At 40.1% G+C, this 24626-nt stretch overlaps 1 protein-coding gene across 1 annotated transcript in view; it reads left to right on the plus strand.

Annotated features, from left to right (window-relative positions):
• NALCN (sodium leak channel, non-selective) overlaps positions 1–24626 on the plus strand; it is a 233975-nt gene that overhangs the window by 22234 nt on the left and 187115 nt on the right. The window contains exons 4-6 of the mRNA XM_035318632.1: positions 9198–9281; positions 10911–11050; positions 11813–11941. Coding sequence (XP_035174523.1) covers positions 9198–9281; positions 10911–11050; positions 11813–11941 — 353 coding nt within the window. The remainder of the gene's footprint in view (positions 1–9197; positions 9282–10910; positions 11051–11812; positions 11942–24626) is intronic.

Raw genomic sequence — 24626 nt, forward strand, 5'->3', positions numbered from 1 at the left:
AATGTGGGTTTTGTGATGTGAGATCAGGCCATTTGCATATCAAGTCTCTTGGCACAATGTCCCAGCAATATCTGATGTTTCAAAGTGTGAGCTTTCACCTTAAAACATCTCATCCAAACTGGCACATTGCATTCACTGTGAACTGGGAGCTGTGGGAGGGCAGGATCCTGCTGGCTAAAGCAGCTGCCTTGTTACCAAACACTTCAGCACAAGAGCATTTGACACTCATCGCCCTCTCAAGGCTTCAGAGCACTTCCAAACACACGTGGAGCTGGATGTAGAACTGGAGTCTGCCCCGAAGAACTGGCATCTTGAGGAGGTTGTCCTAGAAGCACAGAGTCAGAGACAAGTCTGGGTTAGAAGGGACCTACAGAGATTGTCTGGAGCAACCTCCTGTTGAAAGCAGGGCCTTCAGCTGGGTTTTCCAGGGGCTTATGAAGCTGTCCATTTCCAGGAAGGGAGGTGCTAGCACACATCTAGGCAGCCTGTTTGAACGTTTAATCATTCTCACAGTGTAGATTCTTTTCCTTATATACTTCCTGGAAACAGTGATTGCAGTTCCACAGAGGGGAATTATATTAATACTGCTCCTGATAACCCACTTTTAGAGTTGGTGAACCATTAAGACATCCAAGGGAGCCGAATCAGCTCATAAGGCCATACTTACGGCACTGGATACAGTTGGCTAATGAGCAGATGGAGAGGGAAATGAAATTCAGGCTTTCTGTGTAGTAACCCATGAAATCTCTCTGCAGGGCATGTTAGCACTCAACAGCAGCGGTGGAGTGGTGTCCTGAGAAAGCAGCCGTGTAATACACCCATGGAGTTCCTGCATGTTCTGTAGCCATACCTGCTGTTGGGCGTTGATAGGAATGTGTTAGTCCTCTGTGACTATGTGGGAAGGCAGTGCCTGCCAGTTCTGGATGTTGAGCTGTCTGAATTACTTATCCATCAGGTGAATGGAGGTGCCGTATGCTGATTTTGCTGATATGGGAGGTGTGTTGGGCCATTTCTTTCCAAAAGGATCTGGGGTGCTGATTGATGCTCACCTGAACGTGAGCCAGCAGTGTGTGCAGGTGGCCAAGAAGGCCAGCAGCATCCTGGCTTGTATCAGGAACAGTCCCCCTGTACTTGGCATTGTTGAGGCCGCACCTCGAGTACCGTGTTCAGCTTTGGGCCCCTCATTACAAGAAGGACATTGAGGCCCTGGAGCGTCTCCAGAGAAGGGCTACGAAGCTGGTGAAGGGCCTCGAACACAAGTCCTATGAGGAGCAGCTGAGGGAACTGGGGTTGTTTGGTCTGGAGAAGAGAAGGCTGAGGGGAGATCTTATTGCTCTCTACAGCTACCTGAAAGGAAGCTGTGGGGAGCTGGGGGTCAGCCTCTTCTCACAGATAAGTAGTGATAGGACTAGAGGGGGAATGACCTCAAGTTGTGCTAGGGCAGGTTGAGGTTGGAAATGAGGAAACATTTCTTCTCAGAAAGAGCAGTCAGGCACTGCGACGGGTTGCCCAGAGAGGTGGTGGAGTCACGGTCCCTGGGGGTGTTCAAGGAAAGGTTGGATGTGGTGCTTAGGGGCATGGTTTAGTGGGAGATATTGGTAGTAGGGTGATGGACCAGATGATCTCAGAGGTCTTTTCCAACCTTAATGATTCTGTGATTCTATGATTGGTCTGTGGAAATGGTCAATCTCTTTGATGCTTTTTGTACTTGAGCAGAAGAGTGTAGTGTAATGTTTTTGTGTCTGTTTCTGCACTGTGTTTTTAAATTTTCATCATCAGTTTTGTTTTAAAACAGCATTTGTTAACTCCTCTCAGGTTTCTGTTTGTTTGTTTGTTTTACAGCAAATATGGTTACAGGATTTTTAGCAAGTAAAATGGTCCTTGTGTTTGTATTTGAAAGTCTTGTTTCTTAGTTCACTATACATATTGTTTCTTCCTTTTGCAAATTCCCTAAAACTATTGCCATTTGTTCACGACATAGGTCACTGAGTCAAATGAAATTAAACTGCCTTTTTATTGTCTTTCTCTGAACAGCCCAATAAAAATTCTATTTCCAATTATTTTCTGTAATGTTTTGTTTTGTATAATTGTTTTTATTTTTATTTTGGCTGTCAGTAGCAGCAAGTGAGATGATGAATGCTAGAGCTCAAAAACCTCCCATTACAGTATGAAAAGTGAAGTACTAAGTTTGGTGAAATTAATTACATAAATTAACAAAATTCAAACATGCCTTAAAAATGCATCTGAGACTTTTTAAAATTAGTTTTACATTTTCATGGGTAATACCTGAAAGAATCAGAAAATCTCAACTAATCCACTTTAAATCTTTAAATCTTTTTTTTTTAAAAAATATTTCTTTTATTTTATGGCAAATGATGAAGTAGTGGTTCTGTAAAGATTGTAGCATTTTTGTAATAGTAGATTGGAACTGTGCATTGTGTGTCTGTAAGATCACCCTGTAATTCAAAGGACAGCAAGAGCTGTGTTTCCCTTTTTTTTTTTTTTTTTTTTTTGTATTATAAAGATAGTAGCTTTGTTTTGTGTGCTGTAGTATCAAGTGATTTTTCCAAGGTGTTTTTTTTTTTTTTTTTTTTTTTTTTTTTCTGGTATAGAATACAAGGTTACTGTAAATATTACGTTACGTGTTATGACAGAAGTAAATTATGCACTATATGATGTGTTGGAAGCATCTAATGATGGAGCAATTCATTGCAATACACAAGTAGGTACAAATTGAACTTGTGTAACTCCATGATGATAAAGTAATACTACACCCACTATAAACATTTAGAGTTATGTTTCACAATTCTAATTCTATTGGTTGGTCCAGATGAATTTCTGTTATATGAATGTATTTTAGAATATATTTTTAAGAAGTTCCTTCCCTGGGTAATGAAGACTTTTTTTTTTTTCCTTTTTTTTTTTTTTTTTAGAAAAAAGAACACATACAGAAATGAGAAGTGGTAGACTCATCTTTTATTGTTTCTTCTTTACTCAATTACAGACTTGTAAAAATATATTTTGGTTTGTTTGGAAGTGATACTATCACTGTTGCAGAAGAATAAATTGGAAGTGACCACCCATTTAAAAATATGCCAGGTTTTCATTGTTTGTCAACATAGATAAGCAATCATTCCCAATTTCTTCCCTTTCCTGCATGTATCATCATTTTACACTTCCAGAAGTACTTTGTGTTAAAAGATGACTAGTATATAATTTGCTAGTTTTTACATAATAAAATACTTGAGTTTTGTTTTGTATTGTTTTGTGTTTTAAACACAGAGTAAAAACAGAGTAGAGGCTGGGCTTTGAGTGGGTAGGGGAGATGGGAGTTGTATGCCTATCTGCATTACCACCTAAGTCAGGCTCCAGGGTATTTTAGGAACTGCAAAGCTCTGAAGAAGAGAGAAGGGGGCTGATGTTTAACACGTGAGCCGACTGGATAAGTCATTTTATTTGGGGGACAGGAGAGGAGAATTGAGAACAGAAGTCAGAGACAGCTTTCCTTCTTCACTAGCCTTTATCTCTTCATTTTCACATCTGTGTGAGGGCAACATTGGAAGTATTTGTAAGTCTAGGGGCTGGTCTGGATTTGTCCACATCATTCTGCTACTAAACAAACCTGTGAGCAGCAGATTTTAACAAAATGGGAGGAGTTTGGATTTGAGCCAGAGACATAAGGGGTGTATGTGTGCACATGGTGGCGTAGGAGTTGGAATTAGATACCCTGCATGTGTGCATTTTTATTTTCCTCTGCAGAGGAAAAGGGGAGAGAGGTTATGCAAGATGCTCCCTTGAGATCTGTTTTCTCTGTCCCATTCCCTCTTCCTTGCCCTACAAGTGTTTGTGTGCAGTGAGGAAATGGGGAGGGAGGATGGTTCTTCTGTCCTTGACTCAGCTCTGCCCTCTGTTCTAGCTTGCTCTTTTTGTGTTATAATGAGCACAGTGGAGGGGGGAAAAACGATGCTCCCATTTTCTCATTACCTCTATTCCTTCTATTTCCTCCTGTGTATTTATGCTGCTCCTAAAATGCCAGTAAATGTCAGCTTCCATCCCTTAATGCTTATTTGTAGTGCCACACAAAGTAGCCCGCAGGGTGATCTGAAAAATTTGCTAGAGTTCTTGATGTGTTTTATTTATTGCCAAAACATGCAGGATCCAGCGACCATGATAGAATAGCAAGCTAGCTGTTTTTTACTGAGCTTGCTGGTCTCGTCGCATTTGTGCCATCTTTCAGCTGTCCTGTGTCAGAGACTGTGAGGAAAAGTGGGAGAATAAGGTTCTGCTAATGACAGACCCAAGACTACAGAACTGCTTCCCAGAACAGATGATGATAAATCTGATTACTATCAGAGCAAATGTCAAGTCAATTCTTTTTTGTTTCACTTTCCCACAGAGGCAGCTGGAAGAGGCAGGAGGAAAGGATTCAGAAAACAGGTTGTAGCAGGGATGAGAGAGAAAAAGAAATTCCCGAAGGCAAGCAGGGAGGCAGAGGAGGCTTTTCACTTGCAGTGATTTGTCGTTGATCCTGCAATGTTCCTGAGATGTTAAAAGAGAAGCAGGGCTGAAATGACCTAGGTGATAGACTGCACTATAACCTAGCTAAGCTGTCTACTTTGCCACTCAGGTCCTAAAATCGCTTAACAAAATCAGCAGGCCTAATCAATCTTCTAGCAGGCTGTTTTGAGCAATTCAGATGTTGATTTCATAGAGCAATTTGTCTTCAGCAAGGTTGACAACACAATAAACTTTTATTAACAAAACAGCAGTCTGGCCAATCTTCCCTTCTGGTGGACACTAAACTGCAGCGGCTCTCATGGTATGATTTCCTCAAGTGTGATATTGATCCTGGCCATGGTTCTATCAGTATTTTATATTGGCTCACATTTCTGATGAATTGGGTCTTATAAAGTGTGGGGTTTTCTTCGGCAAATGCGTTTAACTGCTGTTTAGGGCACATAATAATCTCAGTTGCTACTTTATCTGCAATGTGGTGGTTACAAGTGAGAAAGTGTGTCTTTCTGTATCTCAGTGCTGTCATTAAGTTATCAGTATACCGAGTGAAAATCAAAAATGAAGAAATGACCTAATATGTTGTACTCCATTGATGTAAAGGTGCTAAAATTGGTCAAAAACAGGTGAAAAAATGAGAGTGTAGGGAGGGGATTTGTTTCTTGATCCTATTTTCAAATATTTAAAGGAACCCTAAGATTTTATGCTGAATTTGAGGTATTCTTCCTTAGTTGAGGCTGCATTGACATGGTAGGACTCATTTACATTCTTACAGGGCAGAGAATATTGAAATTACAGACTGTTATGTCAAACTTGCCTGTTCTTTTGGGCTCTCAGATTTCACATTAATTCAGATGAGCATCTCTGAGAGAGAGGCAAACCTCTGATCCATTCCACATGGAGTGTTTACCAAGAATGATATTTACATGGCTGTGTACTAGTCTAACAGTGGCACTGGCATAAATACGTGCTGAGGGAGAAGCTGGTGGTGTTATTAGGAGAAACTGTCTGGGGAGGCCAGGAAGGGTGCTTGCAAAGTAATGAATAGGCCTTTAATTAATGAAGAAAAGATTGATCCATCTAGCTAAGCTTTATTGCTACTGTGGACTTGAGATTTTTTGCGGATCTTAAAATGCTTTGTGTTTAATAGGTGTTAGCTATTAAGCTAACTGTTAGCTAGTCCACCAAGTTCAAGTGGCACCCCTTAGTTTGCCTGGCAGAGACATTAAGTGAGGTCATGGTTTACTGCACAAAAGCCTTCTAAAGGCTGTCCCAGGCCTGTGGTCATGGACTGTGTAAGTGAACTAGCATCCACTGCTCTGTTGGGAGGGATTTTTTTTTCTGTAAGTGTGCTGGAGAAGCTTTCATTACTTGCTGTGTACATTAAAGAATCCAACCGGCAATAGGGAGCCAGCAACTTTAATGGCTTTAAGAGGTTTGAAATAGTCTCAGCATGAGGTTTTAGTCTACAGTACTAATCCTTCATCTTTTGCAAATATTTAGGGCACATTTCAAAGGCTTACAAACCATGATGTAAATAGTATACAGGAGCACGTTCACAGGAAAATGCTAAAATAACCTTACAAATAATTTTCAGACTGCAGCAGGCATGATGAAAAAAAAGGGTGAGGAATTAACACGATGCTTTAAGTATCTTAGGTGAGAGGTAACCACATGTATTTAAATCACATATATAACTATTCCTTTCCAAGAACAGAATGCTATTGTCTTTATGAGTATGGAATTTGAACCCAATAAAAAAGGTGGAATAGAGTGAACGAATCTCACTGTTCAGTGCTAGTAATATGTGAGTATTAGCCTGTGTTTACTCTGAATTAGATTTTCATGGAAGTAAGTAGAACCAGAAGTCAGTATCCAGATTCATAGTAAAAAGTATATTCTGATTTTCATGTTAAGCAGGTTATGATCCTGTCTTAAAAATGCCTCCAACAGCAAATAATATCCCATATAGCAATACACAGCATAATCACATTAAGTATTCCCCAACATGTCCACTGTCAGCCAAATGGCAAATGTGAAAAGGATTTAGCCAAGGCATACAAAGCACATTGGACCAAAACCTCTCCAAAAATTAGTAGTCTCTGTAAATGTAATTCAGATGCCATAAGTTTCTGTGGGTGATCCAGTGAAAACCTGGCTCAATGGTAGGATGTTGGGGGAGGTGGGGGGGAAGCTGGCCTGAACTGGCACTGAGAATCAGGGTGGAGAAGCAGCACAAGTGGTGAGAAGACTGAAAAGGGTCACGACATCCTCCTTTGTAAGGAAAAGGATCAGAGCTGATTCAATCACACCACATGTATTGTGGAGAGAAAAAGCAATTTCTAAAAAAAGATTTTGCTTTTAGCGAGTGCTTGAGGGATTATTCAGAGGAGGGTGAATACGGGAACCAAGTTCGTGTTCAGATCCGTATACCATAACTCAGGTGAAACTTCTTGCTTTACACAAATGGTGCTGAAGAGAAGACAAGTGAGTTTCAAAGAGTTCTTCAGCTAGAGAAAGACCAATCAGCATCTTTGTTCATAGGTGCCACCGAAGGACTCCTGCTGCTTTTTGAAACACCACCAGGGACTTGTGTAGTAAGTGGGAACAGGGACAGCTTGTGTCTGCTTCGTTTGTTACTGAACATAGCAGCTGAAACAACTACGTTTGTTCAGCCCTGAGTGAAGAGTTTCTTAGCTCAGACTTTACTAGGGAACTAAGCCTGCTTTCTTCAGGAAGGACAATATAATTAAAATTATGATGCACAAATTCTGTTATTTCCTGATTTGCAGTCTTTCTTCGCATAATTCTTAGGTGGAGGAGAACTTTAAGATCCGTATTTGTTAGAAAACCTATCTGCAAAGTGTTAAGGTTCTCTGTCCTTTATTTCTGATTTAAAAATCATGTACTGCATTATCCTTACACCCTTCTTTTTGTTCAGTTCTGCCTTAAATAATTTTTGCAACTGAGATAAAACAAACAAAGAAAACATATTTTATCTCTATTTACACAATTCATCTTGCTGTCACCTACTGCAAGGAATGATAAATCCTTTTTAGGATAGTGTATGACATTGAAAATATTACATTAAAACAAAACTTCTTGTCTGTGCTTTTAGAATTGATTAAAATGCTGAGATGTTAAAAGCAAGCACAAGTTTACTGAAATAGCTATCCCTCAGATAGGAAACAATGCATATCAAGCCAGCAATCACATAACAGGCAAAGTCCGGTAATGTCTTCAAGATTTTTGAGACCTGACAAATCATTTTCTTTCAGTTATATCTGTGACAAGTGGATGCAAAACACTGTACCTGGAAGTACACTAAATAGAGAAAAGGAACCTGAGAGTGTATAAGGCAGAGGAGGGCATGTTCAATCCGTTGTGAGAAACCTGATTTGGAAAGGGGTGTTCATGTGCCCTGAGATAAACTACCAATGTCTCTGCATACATTTTTACTGCTATGTAACGTACAACTGGATTATTCACATTCCTTAGGTCTAGTCTCATCTGGGGTCTGTTTCAGCAAGCTGCATCTGTATGCATTTTGTCTTCAGCTTCTATGCTCTGTGTGGTACACAGAACGCTGTAATCTTCAGACAAAATCTGCCTAATAATTGTAGGGTTTTTTGTTTGTTCTTTCAATTAAATGTTTGAAATAAAGTGTGAGCCATTAGCAGTGTTTTTATGTGGTGGAATGAGTGCATTGCATGTCTTTGGGAGTGACATGGGATGTGGGGATACCTAAGCATGCAAACTGGAGCAGTGGTGGAGAGCAGTGCAGTATGGACTGCACTTTGCTGCGGTATTATCCATGCTGCCTTTTAGGAATGGTCTCTGGATTGAACTATTACCAAAACTAGGCTGTGGTGTTATTTTAGAGAGCTAATTGAAGAAGTCTAAAACAGAAAACGGGTAGGAAGGCATATGGGTGATCAAGGATCAGTTTTTTCTGTCCTGAGTCTTTCATTCAATAGTGCATAGGCATACTCTAAACACCTTGTGCTAGACAATTATTAGAGAGCTGATAATATCAATGATAAAAAGTTCAACATACATCTTCTTATTGAAGTTTAGTGAATGATTTATCAGTTTGAGATGATATGGAGTTGCTCAAGAAACGTCTGAAAAAACTTGAAAGTCTACATTGTGATGAGACAGTGATTACTTTCTAGTGTTTTGTAAAAGGCACGACTTTTCTAGAGCATGAAAAATAGTTTAAAACTTATGAGAAATGAATGTAAAATTATACTGAATTGATTGAAGCTTTTGAAAAATATTGGAGTAACTGAAGGGCATAATACTAGATTGCTAGCGTTTTACACTTACCTTCCTGTGCAAGTATCACGTAATAGGCAAGACGGTGGAAAAGTGAGTCCCGTGTTCATTTTTGTGTGTGTTTTTTGATACATGTCAAAGTACAAATAAAAGGTTTCTTAATAAGTTCTTTTTGACACAAGCTGAAGAGAAGTGCTGCACAAGACCGAAGCTACCATTTATTTTTACTCACAAGGTGTGTTTATGTGTTTTTACTAACCCTGGGCTTTTGGAGTCTGTCAAAAGTGGCATTTTAAAAATGGTACGGAGAAGACTTTTCTGTCTTCCAAGAACTTCAATTTGTGATAAATCCTGACAGTCAAACAACAACAACAATAAACCTCTTAGCTTTTCTCTCTCTCTTGAAGGGTGATAGCTCCTATGTAAAGGACCGTTGGTGTGTGTTTGATGGATTCATGGTCTTTTGTCTTTGGGTGTCCCTGGTTTTACAGGTATTTATTTCACTTGACTTTTTCAATGAATAGGTATTTGATTATGGAAAATATGTGGCAGAGACTAGTAATTATGAGCTGCGGAAGACTAGGTGTATATGGGTCAAATTGTTTTTAAAAATGTTGAATTCAATAGCACCATGATTGCACATTGCAGCACACCTACACTGGCAGTACAATTTATCTTTTCATATTTATCTTGTTTAATTTTTTATCACTGAGATGTCATTAACAATCTGAAGCTTGCTACCATAAACTCTGCATAATCAAAAGGAGAGAGAAGTATCTTCAGAGAGCCATTTGTCCCTTACACCTTGTGACAATTGTGCTTGTCTTCTTCCATTGAGTTTAGCTGGATGTGATGGCAGAATAGGTGACTAAAGGGAAACTGATTCAAACAGTAGATATTTGCCGTTCTGTAGGCATATTGACTGGATAGGCAGAGGGGTTTCATGTAGTATGGGCCACACCCAACAAAACCTTTCCCACAATAGAAGGTAAATATAAAAATATAAAAAAATATATAAAAAAATACATTTGGGAACAACGTGATAAGTTTTCATGAAGTAATGAATTTGGATCTGTTGCAAGAAAAAAGCATGGACTGTTAAGATACAGGTCAAATTGTGTCCCACAGCACAATTGGTCCTTAAGCCATTTTTTTTTGAATGAGAATAGATCAAGGATTGTGAGATTTGGCTTTTAATAACACAGGGACTGTAAAAGATCCATTGAGGTTGCCACTAGGCAAAGCTTAGACACTTCTGAAAAAATTAAGATACATTGTCATTTTCTGCTTTATACACAGTGAAGAATTTGGTACATCATGTATACATACATATACAGTCAAGATAGGCTGTTACAGATAAGCACCACAGGTTACCCAGCCTGTGCATTGCCATGTTCCCCCTCCATTTTCTTAGTATTTTGAACAAATACTACATTAAGCAGTAACTCTCAGAATGGGAGACGAGGGTAAAGACAAGACATTTTTACCCAATCATTAAGCTAAATAGTCCTTCTGGAGTGCCTACCCTGCCAAAGTATTAAGGAAATATTTCCCTGTTCTGTGGCTTGGTTGAGAAATTTGTGTCCTAAGTGGAGCCACAGGAGAACATGTGCAGTTTTCTCAAGCTCTTGGAATTAAATGGAGAATTTATAAGCATATTGCAACATGTAAAGCAATCAGGATGCATCTACTTCTATATAATACAAAAAGCCTTGGTGGTGTGCCTCATTATCAGATACTGATTTTCATAATGGAAAATGGAAATTGTTCACTTTTAATTAAGTTGTGGGAAACCTCTGAGGCAGGACTAGCACACATGCACGCAGCTTACACAAAGTTGCATGCTGTTCTTGAGTTATTTGAAATAGAAGCATTATGAACATAGGCAGAGTATATTTTTAGAATTTCATTAGGATAACTTAGAAATGGATTAAAGGATTTATTAAGACTTTTCTTTTAAAAAACATGTTTAAAATGAATCATAAAATGAACCAAGAGACGATTGAAAATGAAAATGAAAATAAAAATCATATAGTGTTCATAGTTCTAAAAATTGGGTAAGTAAGTACCAAGAGGAACAGGACAGTGTTGTCAAAAAAACATGCTTCTTTTCTTTGTAGGTGTTTGAAATTGCTGAAATAGTTGATCAGATGTCACCCTGGGGCATGTTGCGGATTCCAAGACCACTCATTATGATTCGAGCATTCCGGATATATTTTCGTTTTGAGCTGCCAAGAACCAGGATAACAAATATCTTAAAGTAAGTAAGGCTGTTATCTAAAGAACAATAGACATAGAAGACTGAATAAGCAGCTCAGAGAATGGCTCTTAATGCTTAATGTGCATTTTCTTCCTGAGTTGTAGTTCTGGCAAAAAAAAAAAATCTTGCTCTTTTCTATATTTAAGAAATTATCAGATTTCTATAAAGTGATCAAAACTGCCAGGTGTTTAAATAAATCTTAAATCATTTTGCTAATAATTGTAGCCAGCATTTTTCAACCAGTTGGAGTAAATTCTCTTCTATTAGTGTAAGCATATAATAATCAAGGTGATGTGTAGTTGTATAGGTGTATGTGTACAGACACAGGTATACACACATAAATATATTCTGTACAGCATATAATGGTAAAAAAACTCTTAATGATAATGGGAAAGGGTTTTTTCTATTTATTTGATGACAACTTCATCATCTCATCTTGCCTGTGCAATTAATTAGATACTATTTTACAAAACCTAGACTTTCTACATTTGATTTATTTACTTATTTTTATTCTGGTCTTTGTAGTTTACAGCTGTTTTAATTTCTCTAACTTAGTTTAGAAAAAAATAATCATGGCTCTTTTTTTTTTTTTTTTTTTTTTTTTTCCATGGCTCTGGCACAGAGCAAAAGATCAGTTTTGAGGACAAATTTTCTGTGGGATGAAATACTCCTCTGTGTGTGATCATACTTTCTATTCTGCAGTTTTTCAGAGGTATCTTCACATTGCCTGTGCACTCAGTGTGCTGTTTCTCTTTTTGCCAGGCGTTCTGGAGAGCAAATCTGGAGTGTTTCAATTTTCCTTCTCTTTTTTCTCCTCCTGTATGGAATCCTGGGGGTGCAGATGTTTGGAACTTTCACGTACCACTGTGTGACTGATGACACACAGCGAGGGTAAGTTGGTCTGGGTAGGCACAATGTGAGGCCATTCTTTCAGTGCATATATATTATTTTAGTTAGCATCATTGGGTGTAAAATGGAATTAATAGCCTAGAAATGGTCCACCAAAATTGATTCCCTAGGATAAACCAGGGAAGCAAATATGTTATGAATTATGAAAAAACAAACAACCAAACAAAAAAACCAACCAACCAAACAACCAGACAAACAAAAACCAGAAATTTAAAATGGAACAGAGATGACAAATTATGGTATTGAGCAGCAGTCTGATTTACAGGATGAGTGCATGGGGATGTGCGTGGTGAGAGTATAAGTGAGAGAGAGCAAGAAAGAGCCCAGCAGGACAGCCTCTAGGAGGAGCATTGCTCCTTGTGGCTGAGTCAAGTCACTGATGTTTTATCATCTTTTGCTGTAAACTCCTGTCTTTTCCCAGAATGTCTGGGTATGGGGAAAGACCTAAGGTAAAGGGCAGAACTTTCCACAGAATCTCACACCCTTGTTGGGATGAGAGGCTACTGGGACCTGATACTCAAACGTAAAGCTAAAGATCCTTTTTTACCCAGTGTTTGGAAAATACAAGTAATATTCTATGCTTGTTATCAAGTGTACATCATGTTTGTGATTCAGCACGTACTTAAACAATAGAGTAAGTTGAAGCACAGTATATGTAGCCTCTTGTCATTGGGATGCCTCGTATGATTACAATAAGTATACACTTCTACATCCTGTTGAGTTGACAGCTTGGATGTATGATTGACCACCATTGTGAGATTCTATTTCATCTATTTCTTTGCTGCTTCTCCTACTTCTTTGGATGGGGAAATGTTAGCTGTGGAGTTAAAACCTCTGCATTAGTCAAAATTGGAACCTTTTATTTCTGTATTGAATTTGTAAGAAAGTAAAATAAATAGAATAGACATTATAAGAAATGCAAAACACTGCTTAATCTGCTACTGTGCAGAATAAAAAGTCAGACTATTGCAAAATAGAGTGTTAAAGATTTTTCAGAAGTAGGATCCATAAGCTATCAAATTCAAAATGAGATTATTAGAAGTGGCAGATACAAAAAACGTTACAAAATTACTTGCAAATATGTTAGACATTACATGATGTTTTGTTAAAGAGGTGATTGAATATTGGATATTTTCTTATGCATTTAATATTATATTGTGTGGTTGTTTTTCACTTAGGAAATGAGATATTTTATTCCGAACTTTTCTCATTTTTTTAGGAAAATCTTTATAGCACAGATTTTTTAGTTTCCCATAGACATGGGAAGAAATATTTGTGAAAATTTTATTTGTGTTAATGAGATCTGTGATTCTGTGATTTACCTATGTAGTTTGAAAAAACAGGAAATAGGACTGGTAACACAGGAAAGATCATGCATCTTGTTATTGCTTCTATCAGTTAATGTAGCCTTTCCCTGAATTCAACTGAAAATGATGAAATGGAACATTATAAGGTGTGGTTTTGATATGAAATAATTAATCTGTAATTTTAAGGTTGCCCATAATTTTAGTTTCTTCTGCGTGTACTGGGTTGCTCTCTGAATACTGCATTATTGAAAAATAATGCAAAAGTGTTTATCGTTCAATTTTAGGTTGTTGAAAAGCTGAATTACAGGAAAAGGTTAAAATGGCCAAATATCCAATACATAAACTAAAAAATAAAAGCCTGTCTAAAATGTGTTAAAGATGGAAAAGTGAAGTATGCAGAAATAAAGAAATGTGAGACTTGAAGTTGAACATCAAGTCTAGTCTTAACACCTTTTTCTTTCACTATAATTGTATATGTATTTTTAGCTCTTTAGAAGTTAGACATCTAATTTAAGATACATTTTAGATACCTGAGATAGGCATCTTCAGAAAGTAATTAATTACTTTTGCCTTCTCCAAAACTGACTTCTAACTTTAAATGGCTCCTATGGTTGTGTATGAGGAGTACAGTTACATTGAAAACCACTTTTTCCCTTCATTTACTCTGACAAATGAAGGGTGCTCACACAATGAACAATATCTTTTTTTTTCTTTTCTCCCTGACATGTGGATTCACACCTTTCTTGTGACATACTGCTCATTCCTACTCTGAAAACACTTTCTTCTTCTTCCTGTAACATTCATCGTTATGCTTTGTGAATGCTTATACATATGTGATTGCTTTTTCATTCCTAAGGCAGCAACTCTGGGTGGAGTTAGTCTGTCCCCTCTTCACGTAGGACAGGGCTGGTCTTAGCAGAACTGCCTGCATAGCTTTTCCATGGATTGGAAAAACAGAAAGAGGTAACAGTTGTACTGCCAAAAGAGGACAAGTTGGAGGCTGGCACTAGTGCCCAGAATGTTCTTAGAAAGGAGGCATCATGCCACCTCTCAATCGAGGAGAGTTTATTAGCTTTGACATAGTGGAGCACAAAAGCATGAAAACTGCCTAGAAAAATCTGACTTCTGTCTTTGAAGTTCAGTTTCTCAACTTCACAGTAAAGCTTCTCTCAAAATTTGAGTCTGGCTGTCCGTGTCTCTCTACCTCAGGTGGTTCTGTTCCACGCCATGGAGAATGGCCAGTGCTGACTGTACTTGGCATTGAATAAATTCAGAGACTAAAGCATAGCCCCTCATGAGCCACAGTTGTAAATACTCAGTATTTCTGCAAGCCAGATCTGAGGCTCCCAAGTCAAGCTTTGAAAATGAAAAGCACACAATAAGTGGCCACCTTTGAGAACGTAGATTTCGTGTGATTTATCTCGTACTAAGCAGAATTGTATGGCAAAAAAAGCAAGGGTAAAGTCTTCTTTCTGAGGTCAAGACTCATCCATTTTAGAAAGCAGCCTTAGTAAGTCTACTGCTTTCTGAATTATTATTATACAGGAGACAAGCGTCTCCTGCAAATAGCATCTTAAAATCTTGCTATTCCCTCCTATTTGAAAGGATGTGGCAGCCTCATCAGACACTCATTGCCTCTTTGACTGCTGCAAGTTCTTTTATCTTTCCATCTCTCTTGACGCCCACACTCCCTGACCTCCTGTCTCTCCACCTCCTCAGTCAGTTTCTAATGTTAACTCTGACAAACAGAAATACTGGAGTGAGCTAACTGCAGTCTTAAGTTTTTCATTCTGTCTGTGAAATCAGCAAAATCCGACTTCCTTCCAAAGGCTGAAAAGTTTGTTTGTTCATTTGATGTTAAGTCCTTTTTTCCCTCATTCATGTGATCTTCTTTATTTCTCCTGACTTATTTTTCTATATGGGGAACACTGTCATCTTCCTAGGCAATTCTCTAACTCAGTGTTCCCTTTGTGACTATGACTTATCTTTTTACAGATCTTCTGTTCCAGCTTTTTCCTGATGATTTCTCTGACTGGTGTATCTGTTTTCTGCCAATGAGTGCTATACTGCATAGACTTCCTTATCACAGATCTTCTTTTGGGGCAATCCCAGACCTGAGCACAGCCTGGGAGAAGAACTCACTGAGAGCAGCTCTGCAGAGAAAGAACTGGGGATTCTGGAGGATGAAAAGCTCAACACAAGCCAGCTGTGTCTGCTTGCAGCCCAGAAGGCCAACTACATCCTGGGCTGCATCAACAGAGGGGTGTCCAGCAGGGGAGGGAGGGATTGTGCCCCTCTGCTCTGCCCTTGTGAGGCCCCACTTAAAGTCCTGCGTCCAGGGTTGGGGCCCCCAGCACAGGAAGGATGTGGGGCTGTTAGAGCAGGTCCAGAAGAGGGCCATGAAGTTGATCAGAGGGCTGGAGCATCTCTTCTGTGAAAGAAGGCTGAGAAAGCTGGGGATGTTCAGCCTGGAAATAAGAAAGCTCAAGTGAGACCTCATTGAGGCCTTTCAGTACTTAAAAGGAGCTTATAAAAAAAAAAAAAAAAAAAGATGGAGAGGTACTTTTTACATCAGCAAACAGTGATAGGACAATGGGGAATGGTTTTAAACTAAAAGAGGGGAGATTTAGATTAGATGTTGAGAGGAAATTCTTCACTGTGAGGCCGGTGAGACACTGGAAGGTGGTTGCCCAGAGAAGCTGAGGATGCCCCATCTCTTCAGGTGTTCAAGGCCAGGCTGGATGGGGCTTTGTGCAGCCTGGTCTGGTGGGAGGTGTCCCTGCCCATAGCAGGGGAGTTGGAACTGGGTGATCTTTAAGGTCCTTTCCAACTCAAGCCATTCTATGATTCTATGATTCTTTAGTTTCTTGAAAGACATACAGTATGGCTGTAATGTAATATATAAATAGACAATTATCTAAATAAATTGATACATTATGAGCAGTTTGACAGGTCCTTTTGTTATATCTTCAATTAATTTCAAAGAAGTGAACAAATGTGGGGAAAGTAGGTTGTTTTCCCAAATTTACTCCATTTTATTCTTGGGCACCTTCAGCGTACAAAAGGTACTCCCACAAGGACATATGAAAGAAATTTTTTCAAAACCTTATCTTTGGCTCTGTCAGACAGGTTTATAAATCTTCACAGACATACTACTAAGTGTTTTCTTTATTTTTATTACCAAGATATGTTTGACTATACAAATATGCTTTTGTAATGCATTATTAGATTGTACTTATTCCACAACAGCGTATTTTCCTTTTATAGGGGAAAGGAAGCTTTCCCTCAACGAAAGGAAAGAGGTTAGCATGGCTAAAAAACATAAAATGTAATAATTACCTAATTCTCCAAACTCACTCTTTAAGGTCCTTTGTTTATGCTTTCAGTAGGATATAGGCTGAGTATTTCTGTGGACCTGTCTGCCTTGTCACCGTGGCAGTCAATTTAAAATCCTTCTTGCAAGGTTTAAAGAACTGACCAGGAAAACAGATAAGAAAAATAATTACAAAGTAATAAAAAGATCTAAGAGGTTTTTGGTCATCTTTCCCTCTACCTATCAATACGCCCCTCAAAATGTCAGAAAACAGCTTCAAAGACGCAGGAGCTTAAAGCTTACCACAATATCTAATAGAAGAAATAAATATGATTAAAAAGAACAAAGGTGATTTGAGATAATGTCTTACATCAGCAGTGGGAAAATAAGTAGGAGTAATTGAGTTTTAGAGAATGGGGAAAAAGCAAAGGCCAAACTTAAAAAAGCAATATAACAAGACTTTTTTAACAGGGCATATTAATTTGTTGATGCCAATTAAACAACCAGCACTACTTTATTATTGTGTTTGGGATTTATTGAGAATTGTTGTAATAGTGATATGTCTGGTATTTCCTCAGGGAAAAGAAGACTGGAAGAAATCTTACTTTTTCCAGGCCAGATGTTATTTAGACCCTAACCAAAATCAAGAAAAATACAGCATCAGACTAAAACAGAACTAATCCTATTGAAATGGGATCCTATCAAAAGGGTGGAAGACAGCATTAAGGTGACAGCCAGTATAGAAACCCAAGGGGAGTGGTCTTCATCCTCATTTTCAAAGGGTGCATGATTTCTGAGCACAAATCCTGATTTTGACCAGAACTGTTAAATAGATAGTTATCCAAAGCAATTGAATTGTTGATTTTTTTCTTATAGGCTTCCCAGAGCTTCTGTTTGTCCAGCTCCACTTTGAGTGAGAAGGTATAGTTTTAACAAAGATCTAAGATGGAAAACCGAGTAGCCTTGGCTCTTGGTGGCTCACTAATGGTACATGCTTACCTGTGTTAAGATTTGAGAGGATTCAGATTTAAATAGTTTTGATTCCAGTGGAGACATTAAAGTTTACTGCATTTCTGCTCATCCTTTCAGCATTAATGGGATTCCTCTCCTCTGGCTAATTAGTACTCTTTTGGAGTAAACTGGAGTGGATTTTATAGATTCTTGTGGAATTGGCTGACTAGAAATACAAGTAGCGTATAACCACCTCTCATCTTCACAATAGAGGAAGTTCTGTATGTATCCACAAGCTTTTTACCTGCGAATTGCCATGCAGAGTTAGAGCCTAGAAATAACTTTCTGCAGGAAACCTGTAGGCTCAGGGGGAACTTCATCACAGTTTTCCAGTACTTAAAGGGTGGCTACATAGAGGACAGAGGCTCTTTCTTCACAAGGACCCACAGGGAGAGAACAAGGGGCAATGGGTATGAGGTACACCAGAAGAGGTTTCATCTTGATACAAGAAAGGATTTTGTTACAACTTCAGGGGATCAGGGCAGTTACTGGTTGGAGTGGGTGTGCAGGTGGTGTTTGCCACTATCCCTTCAGTGGTAGGGAGGGATATTGAGTGCACCTGGGAAGCCCAGCTGAGTAATACATGGCTGAGAGGCTGGTGCAGTCACAGGATTATTTTATTTTATTTTATTTTGATCACGGGGAGGTTTACTCAGCACCTGGCCTGACGGCTGCTGATGGGTCCCACCTGTCCCAAAGGAGGAAACGGACTCTAGCCCGAGAGCTGGTGGGGCTCATTGAGAGGGCTTTAAACTAGGTATGAAGGAGGGGGAGGGGGACGGGGAGAAATAAGACTTGATAGAGATGAGCCTGGGAGAACTGTCCCAGGGTTGGGGATGAGGGCAGTGGCATGACTCAAATGCATCTACACCAATGCACACAGCATGAGCAACAAACAGGAGGAGCTGGAAGCCATTGTGTGGCAGGCAAACTATGACCTAGTTGCCATCACTGAAACATGGTGGTGGGACCACTCCCATGACTGGAGTGCTGCAATAGATAGCTACAAGCTTTTCAGAAGGGACAGGAAGCTAAGGAGGGGCTTTGGTGTAGCTCTCTGTATTAGAGAGTGTTTCGACGCTGTTGAGATTGGAGTTGGGAATGAAAAGGTAGAGTCCTTGTCGATAAGGATCAGGGCCTTGTGGATAAGGATCAGGCCAACAAGGTGGACATCCTGGTTTCACCGGGATGAAGAGAGGGATGACACTTTCTATAAGCAGCTAGCGGAAGTTGCTCAAGCACCAGCGCTTGTCCTCACGGGCAACTTTAACTTCCCAGGCATATGCTGGAAATACAATACAGCTCTGAGGAAGCAGTCTAGAAGGTTCCTGGAGTGCGCAGAAGACAGCTTCCTGACAGTTCACTAGGTCAGTGAACCTACCAGAGGGGGTGCCCCGCTAGACCTGTTGTTGACAAACAGAGGAGGACTGGTGGGAGATGTGGTGGTAGGGAGCTGTCTTGGGCAGAGTGACCATCACATGGTAGAGTTCTCCGTTCTTGGAGAAGTCAGGAGGGTTGTCAGTAAAATTGCTACCTTGGACTTCTGGAGGGCAGACATTCAGTTGTGCAGGACACTGGTAGGGAGGGTCCCTTGAGAGTTAGTCCTGAAGGGCAGAGGGGTCCAGAAAGGCTGGATGCTCCTCAAGAAGGAAGCCTTAAAGGCACAGGAGCAGGCTGTCCCCACATGCCCTAAGATGAGCCAGCAGGAAAGAAGACCAGCATGGCTGAACAGGGAACTTTTGCTCTGTATTTGGGAGAAAAATAGAATGTATGTCCAGTGGAAGAAGGGACAGGCAACTCGAGGAGAGTACAAGGAAGTTGCCAGTATATGAAGAGAAAAAATCAGGAAGGCCAAAGTCTAGCACAAGCTCAACCTGGCCACTATGATCAAGGATAACAAAAAATGTTTTTATAAATATATTAATGGAAAGAGGAGGGCCATAGAGAATCTCCATTCTTTACTGGACGCAGGGGGGTACGTGATGACAGAGGATTAAAAAATGGCTGAGGTTCTTAACGCCTTCTTTGCATCTGTCTTTGCTAGCCAGACCACTTATCCTCAGGGTACTCATCCTCCTGACCTGGAAGTCTGGGACAGGGAGCAGAAGAAGTGCCCCACAGTTCAGGTAGAAACAGTTAAGCTGCTCCACCTGGACTGTCACAAGTCCATGGGGCCAGTTGGGATCCACCCAAGGGTGCTGAGAAGGCTGGCAGAGGTGATTGCCAAGCCGCTTTCCATCATCTATCAGAAGTCATGGTCATCCAGAGAGGTCATAAATGACTGGAGACTAGCTAATGTGATGCCCATCTATAAGAAGGGTTGTAAGGAGGAACCGGAGAACTACAGACCAATCAGCCTGACCTCAGTGACAGAAAAGGTAATGGAACAGGTCATCTTGAATGCAGTTATGCAATGTATGCAGGACCACCAGGGTATCAGGCCTAGTCAGCATGGGTTCATGAAAGGCAAGTCCTGCCTGAACAACTTCATCTCCTTCTATGACCGGGTGACCTGCCTGCTGAATGAGGGAAAGGCTGTTGACATAGTCTACCTACACTTCAGCAAGGCTTTTGACATGGTCTCCCACAGTATTCTCCTGGAGAAGCTGGCAGTCCATGGCTTGGACAGGTACACTCTTTGCTGGGTTAAAAACTGGCTGTATGGTCAGTCCCAGAGAGTAGTGGTAAACCGAGTGAAATCCTGCTGGTGACCAGTCACCAGTGGTGTTCCCTAGGAGTCAGTGTTGTGGCTCCATTCTCTTTAATATTTTTTATTGATAACTTGGATGAGGAAATTGAGTGCACCCTCGGTAAGTTTGCAGATGACACCAAGTTGCGGGGAAGTGCTCCTCCTTCTTCCATGTGAGGGCATCCTCCAGGCCGCTCCCAACACATCTGCCTTTGGCCACGTGTGGGCCACTCACGCTGGGCATCACAGAGGCGTGCTGATGTCACAGTGGCCACCACTGCCCCACCTTTGCTCAGGGCCCTATAAAATGGGACCCCCTGCAGCTGGCCCACCACTTGCTTAGCTTCTAGGCCCTTTGGACACCAGCTTGTGTGGCAGCAAGAAGACAAGAAGCAGGAAGGTGAGCAGCAGCCCTCCTTGGTGTGGGAGGACAGAGATGCAGTTCCAGGAAGCACTGAGAAGGTAGGCACCTGACGGGAAGGGGAAGTGGCATGAGCAAATGAATAGCACCTGCAGCACGAGAACTAGTGCTCAAGGGACCTCTGGCGTGCAGCCCACAGATATGTATGAGTGTGGCAAAGACTTGAGGCCCTGGCGTTACCATTGGCACTGCAACGGTGCGGAGCACTGGCTGTCCCCTCAACCATACAGCCCAGGTGCTGGGGGTGTGGGCCTTCCCATTGGCACAACGGTGGTATGGGGCAAAGGCAGGAGCATCAGCCAGACAGCCACGTGGAACAGAGGTCTGCCTATCATCCAGAATGCAGCACGGCACCCAGGTATGGCCGTAAACCAGATGGCAGCATTGGACCCACACATGGAAATGAACTGGACAGTGGCATGGGACCTAGGCATGCAAGTGGATGACCCCCTGGTTCGGCACCCTGGCCTGAAAACTCTCCAAGGCATCTTGTTTGGCCAGTCCTGAGCAAGGACTGGCTTATCTTTCTGCCAAACACCGTGGAGCTCATGGAGGTGGATCCACCAGATGTGGAGGAACCAATGGAAGTGGATCTACCTCGGCCAGAGAAGACCAGGAACTACCCCGGCATGCCTTTACTGCCTGCCATCAGAGCGAAGCAACAGCATTGCAGGAATGCCTGGCCAGCTCCCTACCCCTGGCTCAGCTTCTACCCCAAGCATTAGCTTGGAGCAGCCAAACACCATAGTCATCCCACAGGCTCACTTGCAAGACATCCCAGCTGATTCTCAGGGATTATGTGAGTGCTTCTTTCACATCCCCCAGCCTTTGTGTGAGAGGTGGCAATGATCCAGTTTGGGCAGTTTTGACATACCAGGTTATGTTTTAAAATGGAGAAATCCCACTGCTTTCTTCTGGATAAAGTGAGAGCTTTGGTGGAATGGCCAGTTCTGTTATCAAATGCCTAATAGTTTCCATGTGATGAGTGATGCTGAAAATTTAATCTCAGGTGCTCAGTGATGGCAGCCCACTTCTTTGCTATGCCAAGGGTCACAGCTCATACCACTTCAGATGTCACATCAGTCACTGAGCTATATAAACACATTTGTTGAAGGCATCCCATGTGGGGTCTTGCCACTTCACAACACAAGCTGTAGGAAGGAATTCATTTTGTGTATAGTTCAGATTTAGAGTCAGGGCAGTATTGTTCTATGATATTGAGGAATACCCTGTCTCATGGCTAAGATGGAAGTTCACAGAAGTAAACCAGCGAGGTGCAGTGTTCCAAACTGAGAGACAGGTAAACCTGCCAGTTAGCTAGCGTAGCTAACTCTGCTGTTGTGAGTGATGGGTCCCAAACGCTTGTGAGATTTGATGGACAAGAATCACAGCTTAACTTGAGGTTTATGATTTTAAAATTCTACAGTGCAGTTTGCTGACCATATGTTTCCACTACATTTGGTAGACAGCTACCGAGAAGGTATTTTTCTTCATTTAACCCAGTTTGCTATGCAAACTTAGTTTTTGTGAAGTGATCCTGAACATACTTTAAAGTCACAATAAATCCAGTCTTCAGCGTAGATTGTTTCATACATTTCAGTTCATGTCCTTGCAATTTAAAAGAGTGTTTTTCACTCTTTTAAATTTTCTAGGGAAGTACTTTATTGGATTGTCATAAATAGTGTATGTAGGAGATCACTTAAACATTAAACATGTAAATAAGTCTAATTTGATACCCTTTGTTGAAGTGCAGATTCATGCAAGCTAGATAGATTTGTTTTTAACTCCTTTTTATTAACACTAATATTGACAGCCTTCTTTGTCGTGTGAATTCCATTTATTCATGTTGTTTTAATTCCTATGAAATGTCTTACATTAGCATATGTATCTTGCAATTGTTATTTGAATTCAGTTCCCTCATGAATGATTGTGGCAGCCACAAAAATGTGCCATCATAGACTTACTAAGCCAGGTGACATTTGATAAAATTTCAGTAGAAGTACTAATCCATTCATACTACACATGAACAAATCCACACTGAAACGTTTGCATTTTCTTTTCTGAGCTGGGTGTACATTCCAGCAATGTCCATAGGAAAGAGTTCTTCTTTTAATGATTTCCATGGCTAACTTGGTGGCCTTGTTACTCTGAAGGGTAATGACGGAGTGAACTGAATGTGATTTTCTCTAATTCTGGTAACAAGTGATCAAACCGATGGACTGTCAAAGCTTTTAAGTAGCTGCAGTCATCCTGTTTTCATTCACATGATGACAGCATTGGCTTTGGTCAACGTAAGTGATCTGTCATAAGTACAGAATCATCTGGTTTTGATGTCAGCACCAGTGTTAGGAACCCAAATGCTTTGAATTCCCTTTCTGGCTCATGGAGAGAGAAAGGTGCTTCTGGAGTGTTATGGAACCCACCAGCCTCCAAATCCTTGGAGGTGTGTTTCAGTCTCTTCAAAATTCATGTGAAGTGAATAGGAATAGATCAAACATCAATGGCACAGTTTGTACACCCTTACTTAGGTCATGTATGAAATGAAAAAAGCCACAAGCCCAATCAAATCAGTCTTTAACTACTGCCTTATATAATAGGCAGTTTGATTTAATCGTACCTTATGACTGAATTTGGATGGAAAAGAAAGGGAATAAAATCAGTACTTATGTTAATTTATTAAATAAACATAAACCATTTCTTTTTTCTTGAAAAATTTACCAAAGAAGCAAAAGAAACTAGCAGTTTTTTCTATAAAGACTCAAGCTTTGACACTAGCAGACTGTGTGAAAACTACCAAAAGATAGTGAAACCTGAAAATGAACATGGAAAAAATCAATAAAAAAAGATCAGAATGGAATGACAAGATATAAAAATCTGTGTACTGTGGGGCAAATATACTGAAAGACAATGCATTAGCAGTGTTAAAATATTACAGTATCTCTGTCTTAAATTTATAATCAAAAGAAACGATTGGATCCTCTAGTCTGACTTCATTATGTTTCTCCTGGAGGGAGCTTTATAGCTTGCATCTGACTCTAGTGTGTCTTGTAGGTATGTATCTATTCTTGGTTAGATTAGGAGCAGAAGAATGCTTTATAAGCAGGTGAACTTTTTAGTTTATATCAGAAACTGTTCAACTGTTAAAAACTATGTTCCTAATTCATCATCTTAATTTGCCTGGTTTCAGCTTTTAGCTTTCTATTCATGTTACACCTTTTTATGCTACATTACATAGAACTGTAATTCCCAGTACTTTCCCTGTGTGAATCCACTTACAATAATTTAGGCACCCTTCAATATGCTTTTTAATGAACAAACATTATGTAGCTCTTTAACTCTGTTGCTGCTAAGCATGTTCTTTTTTCTCATTTTCATATTTCTATACTTTTTCCTTTAATTTCAAAAGAATAAAAAGAAAAGAATATATGAACAAAAAACCTGAGCACAATATTGATCATAATTGAGTTTGACCAGCCAGCCAATTTCTTACCCCCTGAGTGGTCCATCCATCAAATCCATGTCTCTCCAATTTAGAGACAAGGAAACCATGGGGGACAGTGTCAAATGCTTTGACAAGTCCAGGTAGATGATGTCAGTTTCTCCTTCTCTATCCACCAGTGCAGTGGATAAAAAAAAAAAAAAAATGGATAAAATAAGATCAAAAATGATATCTTATGAAAAATATGAGACTGTGCCCTATTATAGCCCCTTATTTTAAACTCTCACATAGCATCTATATCCTATAATATAGCATTCCCATCCTCTTTTATCCTCTATATTCTGTAGGTCATAAGACCTAACATTTGCTGTCTGTGATCCTTCCTTTGCAACTTTGCATTTGGCTATATTAAATCACATTTTGTTTTGTTCAATTCAGGAAACCAAGTGATCCTGATAACCTTATTGCCCTGTCCTTAGTGTAATTT

Source organism: Oxyura jamaicensis, chromosome 1 (genome assembly GCF_011077185.1).
Source record: "Oxyura jamaicensis isolate SHBP4307 breed ruddy duck chromosome 1, BPBGC_Ojam_1.0, whole genome shotgun sequence".
In the NCBI taxonomy this organism is placed as follows: domain Eukaryota; kingdom Metazoa; phylum Chordata; class Aves; order Anseriformes; family Anatidae; genus Oxyura; species Oxyura jamaicensis.